This window comes from Alligator sinensis, unplaced genomic scaffold, assembly GCF_000455745.1.
Source record: "Alligator sinensis unplaced genomic scaffold, ASM45574v1 scaffold512_1, whole genome shotgun sequence".
Classification (NCBI taxonomy): Eukaryota; Metazoa; Chordata; order Crocodylia; family Alligatoridae; genus Alligator; species Alligator sinensis.
The window spans coordinates 1,985,343-1,994,620 of NW_005842063.1; the positions used below are offsets into that span (position 1 = coordinate 1,985,343).

Genomic DNA, 9,278 nt, shown 5'->3' on the forward strand with positions numbered 1-9,278 from the left:
CCTTGCAACCCGCCGCGCTGCCTTCCTCGGAGCCAGTGGGCACGCGCCCCTCCAGCTGGGTGCTGGGGCAGCCATGAGGTTTCCCCCTCCTCCGCTCAGATAGCCACAGCTCTGTGGAAATCAAATGGTATGTGCTCTTGCCAAAAAGCAATCGGCACTTCTGGGGAAATGCCTTGCTTTCTACGGAAGGAGTTGCACAGTGCATGGGCCTGCTCACTTGGTCGCCAGTTGACTGACTGGGAGGGGACCAGCAGCTGCTTTTGATGTCTGCAGTTCATGCGCTTGGGCAGGGGTGAGCAGCCCGCCAGGCTTTTCGCTGAGCCACCCATTGAAGTGTTGAGTGGAAAGGATTTTTCTAGCATTTCTCATCCCCAGGGGCTTTTATGGGACTCATCATTTCACCCAGGGATGCAATGCAGCTGCTTCGGGGCTGGGACAGCAGCCAGTAGCTCAACACTGCCAGTTAGGACAGGGAGTGACTAAGGAAGCTGTAGCAGCTGGTACGTGGAGGGTGGGGAGTATATTCCGGGATGTCGATGCCCAAGTTTTGGAGCCTTATGAAGTGACTCAGTTTTTCGGGACATTGTGGGGAGCAAACGTCGTATTGGTGCTTAATGACTGAGGGGGAAGTAGGAGCTCAGCTCCACTCCCTGCAGTGCCCCTGCTCTTCCTGCAGACGTCTGACCCTGCTAGGAGCAGAGGAAAGGGCACAGGAGCCGGGGTAGGGGTCTTTGCTCTGCTACCATACCTCACCACCCAACAAAGATGCAGCGAGGGGCTGAGTTTGCAAGGAATCTCGCAGGCTGTCAAGTATGGCCCTTGCAAGGGGTGTGTGGGCAACCAGGGAGAGCCAGGCTGGACTTGCCCCTCTCCAGAGGGCATCGGTCAGGGGGCTGAGGAAGGCCTGCTGGGGGGCAACATGCATGGTTTCCCGTGCAATTAGAGCCTGAATCCGCCCCCCCCAGAATAATGCAGGAGGAATCAGGGTGATTTGGTGGGATAACTCCTGTCCTCCTTAGGAGAGAGGGGTCCAGTTCAGCCCGCTGGGTAGAAGTGGGTGCACCCTGGCAGCTTCCTACTCTCCAATGTGGCCCGTTTCCTTTTAATTGCTACAGGTCAAAACTCACCTGCAAGCCCAGACCGTGGCAGCCGTGGCAGTGGGACACCAGCACAACCACCAGGTGAGCAGAAGCCTTGCAAATCCACCCAGTGTTTTCCTCCCTGGGGTTGGTTTCTGAGCCGGGTTGGTCTCCTGGCAGGGTGGCACGTGGGAGGAGCAGAGAGGCTGGCCCAGGGATGCGGATGTGGGTGCGGTGTGTGCCCAGGGTTACGATTGTGTGTGCGCGGCCCTGAGCTGACATCTCTGGGTCTCGCTGTGCACGCTTCTTCCAAGAGACAGGGCTCAACCAAATGAAAGATGGCTAGTAACCAGCTATAAGGCTGTTACACATATTGAAGCTCTAATTTGGCAGCTGGCTGGCTCTTTTTCTAGCATCTACTTGCTTTGCACGTGCGGCGGGTCTACTTTTATTGCACGATTCGCCAGTTAACTGCGTGATAATACCTTTGCATGCGTGGTCTTATTTTGCACATGTGCCCTGTTTAAATTTGTGGCACGATTCGCCAGTGAATCACATAATGCATGTAACATGTGGCAGGGGCCTAAGCCACAGCAGCACGCGCTCCCTGCGTGTGCCATCAAAGGGAAGGCCAGGTAGATCTGCACCTTGTAGACTAACCAAGATGGAGATATAGCACAAGCTTCCATGAGCGGAGGCTGGGCCAGCCGCGGCAGTGATGCCCACTGGGTATTCCCCACTTCCCTGGTGGCGAAATGCCCCTTGCAGCTGTGGGTGCAGTGGAGCTGCTGGGTTTTCAGGCCTGCTCCCTGTTTGCTGCGGGTCACTTGGGGATCTCAGCCCCCTCTCACTATGTACAGAGTGACGCAAGCCATTAATGCTCCCACAACTGATGACTCCGAGTGTTTTGCAACCAGAAATTGCTGAATGGGAGGAATTGATCTGGCCGAGGTGGAGGAGGGGGTGGGTGCTGCCATTACTGCCTGTTTGCTGCGTTGGCCCCAGCCGGGCGGGCGGTGCTTCACCTCCCGGCAGCAAGGTGCACGGGTTCCTATCCTGCTGTGCAAGCCCTGGCTCCGTGCTGAGGGGCGGTGAAAGCAAAGGGCCCCCGCCAGCTGCAGAGATGGCAAAGCCAGGGTATGCCGTACGTGCCGTCTCTGCTGGGCACGGCCAGTGTCTTCTCTCCGGGGATTATGCAAGTAGAGTCCTGCCAACAGCCTCCCCTGGGAGTTACAGCCCCATGGGTTGCCTCAGAGAGGATTAACTGGTAGATTAACCGTCCTTGGCCCAAGTGCACCCAGGGAGCATTGATTTCTGCAAGCTCTGCCCATAGGATGCAGCATCGCTGGGGCGAAGGGTGCCATGGATAGCTGTCCTGGTCCCCCTCTTCTTCGGCCCCTTTAATTCCCACCTGTCTGTCTGACTCTGTCCAGAGCGTCTCCAGCGCCTTTGAGACCATCTACAGGAAGCAGGGCATCGTGGGTCTGTGGCGGGGCGTGAACGGCGCCGTGCCCCGCGTCACGGTGGGCTCTGCGGTGCAGCTGGCCACCTTCGCGTCTGCCAAGGACTGGGTGAGGAAGCGCAAGGTAAGGGGCTGCATGGAGCTGCGGGGGCCTGGACTGTGGGCTAGGATTGCTCCAGGGACTGGCACTCACCCCTCCCTTCTCACTGGGGAGCGTGGGGGGCACCTTTTCAACGGGACATGGGCCTAGCCAGGGCACTCCACCCACAGCTTTGCAAGAGCAGGTGAGGCGCTGGAACATCGCGGTGCCCGCCTCCAGGCACCAAAGGGTTGGGGGCCCTCGGTGCTCCCCGTCCGGTCTCTTTAGCTTGGAGGTGGCACCTGGCAGATCAGGAAAGAGCAGGTAGCACAGGGGGCAGAAGGCAGAGCAGATGAGGCAGGGAGCGGAAAGCAGAGCAGTTAATTAGGCAGGGAGCATACGTCAGGGAGCAGAAAGCAGAGCAGCCGATCAGGCTGATTGGTCCTGTCTTTCGCAGTGGTTCAAGGAGGGCAGCTGGATGGTGGCCTTGGCAGCTGGCATGATCAGCAGCGTGGCCGTGGCCGTGGCCATGACTCCCTTCGACGTGGTCAGCACCAGACTCTACAACCAGCCCGTGGACGAGCGGGGGATGGTAAGTGGCTAACCCGGCACGAGCCTGGGGTGTGCGGGCAGGTCGGCTCCCCTGTCCTGGCTACATGGGGGTGTAGGGGCCCTTGACGTGAGCACGCCACATAGTTATCTCGTGACCCCCCTCCACGGGCAGAAGTGAGGGCAACAAATATCCCATTGATGGAGAACCAGAGGCCTGGAGGGGACAGCGGGTGGAAGATCTGGGATCATCCCTGGCTCACGTCCCTGTGCTGTGCACCGTAGGCCTTGCTGCCCCGAGCACCTTTCCCCTCCCTAGTCTGCTGAGCGCGCTGTCTCGTTCTCAGCCGATCTCGGGACAGAGACGGGTCTTGGCTGCTGAGACCCCGACGGTGAAGTCAGTGCCTTGCCAAGTCAGTCGCTCAGGGCGTTTTCTCACCGTCTCCGAGGTGGTGGGATATGGGCCGGCTGCTCCCCCCAGCACGGTGTGATTGAACCTGGAGGACCGCATCCTAGCCGAGGCTCTGAAGCGCGCTGTCAGCCCCCGTCTGGCTGATGGCTGTAGCCTTTCACCCAGCAGTGCCGGCTGTGAGCACTGAACAGATGCCTGCCACGTGACCCAGCGCTTGCCAGCAAGCAACCCGATGTCTGTATTTATAGCCCCCGGGTGCTGGGTCACTCGTCCAAAGGGATGTTTTCATCCCTTCCCCAGCCTCTGTCCATGCCTCGGCCACACGCCCGGCAGCTGCCCCATCGCGCCCAGATTGGGCACTTCCCCCACGTGGCCCACTGAACCCCGTCAGCTTGGCACTTCTCCTTTTGGCTCCCGTGGGTTTCTACAAGAAGTCGGGCAGGCACCGGGTCACGTCACGTTACTTATGAAAGCTTCCTCGAAACAGCACTTATAAATAGACCTCAAGGAGAATCAGGACGTGGCACACAACGAGCAGGAAAACATCGGGCAGGTCTTCAGCTGGTGCTTGTCCTTCCTTACATGTATTTATACCAGCTGGGGAGCAGGCCTTATATTTCCCCTTGAAAAGGAAGCTCTGGCCACATTGCACCTGCTCTGACTCCAAAAGTGGGACCCTTTCTGGTGCACCAAGAGCTCACCGCTTCTTCAAACGTTTTCATTTAAAAATAACGACCCAAATTCCACTCCGGTAGTCCAGCAGGTCAGCCAGAGTCGTTTTGAGGTGACTGCTGGTTTATCCCGGTAAAAGGCTCTTCTGCAACATGGAGCTTTCAGGCTTTCACTTGTTCTGAAGCACAGTCTGCAAGAACACGGCAAGCGATGCCCCAGACGAATTCGATCTGCTTCCTGCCTTGGTTTTTCCCCTCAGTAAAATGGGGGTAATTGTTTTCCCCCAGGCAGAGCAATCCTTGCCTAAAGTACTTTGAAATCCTCATGGGAAGGGCATAAAGCATTAGTGTAATCACGGGTGTGTCTACACATGAGCTTTAATGCACGCTAGCCTATTTTAATACACCTTCAAGTATCACCAAAAAACCTGTGCTCTTTAGCTAATGCACATTAAGATCGGCTGCTGTGCATTCTCCTAGTATCTCACAATGGAGGTACTAGATTTAATGCATGTTACCTAACGCTCATTAATGAACGTGTAGACGCGCCCGATGAGTTCTTGGCTGAGGTTCCTGAGGACCAGATGGTCAAAAGTAAGCCCAGATCTTCTGAAAATCCAGCCTTACTGTGATCAGCCTTGCAAGGGGAGATGTTGTGAGGGGATCTCAGCTGAGTAGGGATGCAGTACTGGTGAGTTGGGTCTGGCCCTGGTCTCCGACCTGCAGTGAGGATGCAGACAAACTGGAAAGATCGAGAGGGATGATGGCAGGGCTGGGCATGCGTGGAAGGAGGGCACAAGTAGGGCCCTGTTTCTTATCCCTCACTGTGTTTTATCTCCAGGGGATGCTCTACCGAGGGTTTCTGAACTGCTTTGTGCAGATCTCCGGCAAGGAGGGCATCCTGGCCCTATATAAAGGCATCGGCCCTGCCTACCTGCGCCTGGGGCCACACACCATCCTCAGCCTGCTCTTCTGGGATGAGCTGCGGAAGCTGGCCTGTTACCACCCGCAGCACGACGTCTAAGCCTCTGCGTGAGCAAGACCGGCGCGTCCGTCATGGGCACGCGGACGCTGAGATCTCCGCACCAGCGTGATGAGACCTGGAGCCTGGGAGCAGCAGGGCTGCTGCTGTACGGGAGCCCAGGCAGAGTCAGGGCAGGTCTTGAAGGGAGTCTGAAGCCCCCCAAGACATCTGGGTCTGGGGGGGAGCTCCGGGCCCAGCTCGGCTGCCTGCCATTGGGTCCAGACACCCCCGAACGAGAGGCTGGGGCTCCATCCAGGACCGGTGTCTCCTGTACAGCGAACTCTGCCATCTGAGCCTGCCGCAGTGCGTCCAACCCAGGTGTGCACCCACCTGACACGGGCTTTCTCTTGGGCAAGCTGAGTCCCTCTCTGGTGCCTCAGTTTCCCCACCAGCAAAACAGGGGTCATTGCACTCACCTTCCTCGTGGGGCTGCCAGTGGGGTAAATTACTTGATGTGTGGTAAGGTGCTGCGGGGCCCTGGGCACGTACGTGTGCCAGGCAGCATGCTACAAGCTACTCTTGGCCTTGCATGGGCTTGGAGGGCCAAGCTCTTGGGGGCTGTCTGCTGGAGAAGGACCCAAGTGTGGCCCTTCGCCAGAGGGCTAGTCCCTCATCCTCGCTGCAGGGGAGCAGGGTCTGCGCGGGGGGAGCCGAGCAGTGTGCGGAGAGGTCTGTTCCAAGGAGCATGTCACCAGCAGCACCCGGGGGACACCGCGGTGCCCTCCATGACTGCCCATGTGCCGCGGCCTGGCCTGGGAGAGGTCCCGGGCGCCGTGCTGCTCTGGAGATGGGCACTGCTAAATGGACAGGGCAGGGGCTGCCCACCCAGGCAGTGGGGTGAGGGGGCTGCGAGGTGGATTTCCTTGGGGTGAGCAGGCAGCTCTCCCTTTTCCAGGGGGGAGCTCGTAGCACTCCACAAGCCCCCTGGGTCTGTGCTCTCAGCCTCTTGCAAACCCACTTCCTAGCCTCGCAAACCCACCCCAGCCTGTGTGAGCCTGGCAGCAGACATGGGAGCTGGGAAGCAAACTGCTGCGGCCCAAGTCCAGGGAAGCAGCTCCCCCCACCCTCCTCCATGTCAGGGGGGAGACCCCTGAGCACTGATGATCCTGGCCTGCCAAGCCTCTTCCCTCGGTCACACGTTGACCTGGTGCCCTTCACGCTGGGAGTGCTGCCGACCCAGCCCCATACGGGGTGATGAAGGGAGTGGGGCAAGACCGCAGCGCAGGCTGTATAGGAGCCTGGATCACAGCAACCCAATAAAAGGGTCTGATTCTTGTGCCTTGTTTTTATGTCTGTCCTGTGGGTTTTTAATTTGCTGCCGGTGGTTGCAGGGCTCCATGGGGGTCCTGCCCTGCCCGCGTGTCCTGGCTCAGCCCAGGTCGCTGGGACCTGGACCTGGTGCGACCACTGCCCTTGCTGGCACTTTGAAGCAGATGCTGTAGCCCCAGGCATCGAGGGCATGCAGCAGCAAAGGGCAATAGGGACCCACCCAGCAGATCTGGCCACACACCACTTGTCTCCAGGGCAGCAACTTGGAGCCAGGTGAGCACAGGACAGCACGTGCTCTCCCTCCAGGGATGCGAGTCAGGTACTGCCTGCAAATTTAGAGGAATTTACCTCCCGTTTGCCCAAGCACGGCCATGGGAAAGCTGGAGGACTGGTGCTAGAGATGGGCCGTTCACTGCCTCAGTGGTGGAAGGGGACAGTGTTTGCAGCCAGCCCTGCTGCTTTGGAGCCAGTTCTGCCTCTCCCAGCACTGGGAAGCCTCACCTGCTGCGCTGGGTCCAGGGCACGCCCGTGGTCTGCCACTGCCCCCAGCACCATGGACTGAGCCTGTAGTCACCACTGCCCCTGAGTCTGCTTGCCGGCACCCTGCAGAGCTCGGTCCCCTCTGCTCCCCCACCCGCGACCGGGGCACGAGCCATGTAGAGAAGCCGTACCCTCTCCATCGCAATGCAGACATACACACAGCCCTGGGCCTGCTCACGTGGTCGGTGGCTGCCGCCCAGCCCACAACATCCACCTCAAGTCACGGTGCCATCCCGCAGCACCTAACACCCCCTGCACCAGCACAGGTTCCCTCTGGGCAGGTCCCGGGAGCTACAGACCCCCCTGAACACCTCAGGACTGCTGAGCCATGGATGTGGGGTGAATCGGAGACCGCCAGCATCAAGTGATACGAGCAGTTACCCACACGCATGCATGCACACCTGCAAAGAGCTTTGGGACCCAGGGATCCTGGGCTGGCCGCACCTCAGAAAGCTGCTCGGGTCCCATGAGACCCCCCCAGACTGACGGCTCTCAGGTATCTGCCCTGGAGTCAGCATTCAGCTGCAGGGAGGTGGACCCGGCTGGCCCCGAGAGGCTCCCCCCTGCAAAACCCTAGCTGACATTTCACGGGGCCACTACACGATGCTGATCTGAAGACCAGTCCGCTCCCCTGCTCCATGGTCCATCTTGGGCCTCCACACCTGGGCGTGATTAGCAAGGACCCACCAAAGCTAATAGCAAGGTCAGGTCTGTGTCTCTCAGAAAAGAGTTAACACAGCTGGCATCATAATTAGCACCAGTGACTGTAATCCATGAGCAGCCAGGCACTTCCCTTTGGCAGTTGCTGGAGAAAGAAAAGCAGGAGGGGAGCTGGTTGAAGCCTGGAAACACCCAGCAGCCCTCAGGTTTGGACACCAGAGGAGATGCGTTTGTCGGCAGATGGAGAGTGGTGCTATTAGATGTCCCTGTCGCAGCAGGGGCACGTCAACCTAGCACCGTTTCCTCTGCGCGGCCCACCCATCCGTCAGAGAAGATAAAGGCGCCCCGAGAACAGGAGCAGCTCAAACACGGACATGGAGTTGATTGACCCAGGTTTCTCTGGGCTGTAGCCCCAGCCTGTCCCCTCTTAACTGGGTGCCCCGGAGCCTGTCTGGCATCTCTCTCCACTGCACTCGGTCCACTGAAAGCTGTTGCCAAACGGCCCCTGCTGCTGGGCTAGTCCCTGGGCAGGGGTGGCTACAGCCCGTCTGCTCCACCTGGGCCCGCAGAATGATTTACCCAGGCACCGCCCTGCTTTCCCAATGCCTCTGCCAGACCTTTGCCCTAGGCTGACATCACCCGCGCAGGGCTGGGGAGAGGAGCCCAACTCCACACACCTGCCTCCCAGCTCCTTCCAACCCACTTAAAAATGCTCTCCCTGGGCTCCTGGCTGCCCAGCCTGCCCAGCCTGGCCTGGGGCACTGCCCTGATGGACTCCGTCCTGCAAGGTGAGGGTGCCCAGCCTGCCCTGTCCCCCACCTGGCCCCTCTCTGGCCCTTCTCAGGACCCTCTGGTCTCCTCCCTTGCAGGGCTGGTCGGTGCCTGTGCAGTCTCCGTCCTGTGCAGCCTGGTGAAGATCTACCTCTACATCCAGTGCCTGAAGTAAGTGCCTGGGGGCAGGGGGATCTCTTCTCCTCCTCTTCACAAACTACACTCCCTGTAGCCAAGAAGAAAGTAGATTTGGCTTCCTCTGGGCTCTCCCAAGACTGGCGACTGCTGACCGAGGAGCCTGTTGTGGTCTCTGAAGCCCGGTGCTAAAATGCCAGGGTGCGTGCAGAGGTGTTTGGGCTGTGCAGAGATGTCCGGCTGCCTGGGTTGGGGGGTTTAACCCCCAAGGAGCTGGAGGGGCCTCCATGCAGCACTGCCAGCCTGGCCCTTCCTTTCTACAACTTGCTGGCCCCCGGCGGCAGAGGCTGGTCCACGTGGTAGGAAATGAGGCAGGGATGGGCTCGCATGGTAGCTGGTGCGGCCCAAGCCTGTTCTGTGCTCCCTGCTTTGGGCCAAGCCCACCCCCAGTTCCCCAGCGCTGCCCTCCCCTCCTGCACGCCAGGATGCTCCCTGCACCCCGACTCACCCTCGTGAGGATGAGAGCGCTGAGCTCTTGGGAGCTGTGGCTCCGAGGGGCTGTATTGAAGCCTGCAACTGCATAGGCTTTGCTCCACAAACCGTTCCTGACCCGGCCGGAGCTGCTGA

General features: G+C 59.4%; 2 protein-coding genes across 4 annotated transcripts in view; both read left to right on the plus strand.

Annotated features, from left to right (window-relative positions):
• Positions 1 to 746: 746 nt before the first annotated feature.
• Positions 747 to 6,553, plus strand: SLC25A34 (solute carrier family 25 member 34). Its single transcript, XM_025203694.1, has 5 exons — positions 747 to 810; positions 1,116 to 1,181; positions 2,513 to 2,665; positions 3,078 to 3,212; positions 5,094 to 6,553. The coding sequence occupies exons 1-5, from the start codon at positions 766 to 768 to the stop codon at positions 5,274 to 5,276; spliced, it is 582 nt and encodes a 193-aa protein (XP_025059479.1). The 5' UTR covers positions 747 to 765; the 3' UTR covers positions 5,277 to 6,553.
• A 1,286-nt stretch (positions 6,554 to 7,839) lies between these two features.
• The window catches only part of TMEM82 (transmembrane protein 82), a 5,789-nt gene continuing 4,350 nt past the window's right edge, over positions 7,840 to 9,278 (plus strand). Inside the window, exons 1-2 of one of the 3 annotated variants that reach the window (XM_006023202.3) lie at positions 7,843 to 8,533; positions 8,615 to 8,687. In XM_006023202.3, coding sequence (XP_006023264.1) covers positions 8,455 to 8,533; positions 8,615 to 8,687 — 152 coding nt within the window. In that variant the 5' untranslated portion in view covers positions 7,843 to 8,454. Of the gene's footprint in view, positions 8,688 to 9,278 lie in introns of all 3 variants that reach the window. The other 2 variants (XM_025203610.1, XM_014519715.2) reach the window with 2 other exon arrangements.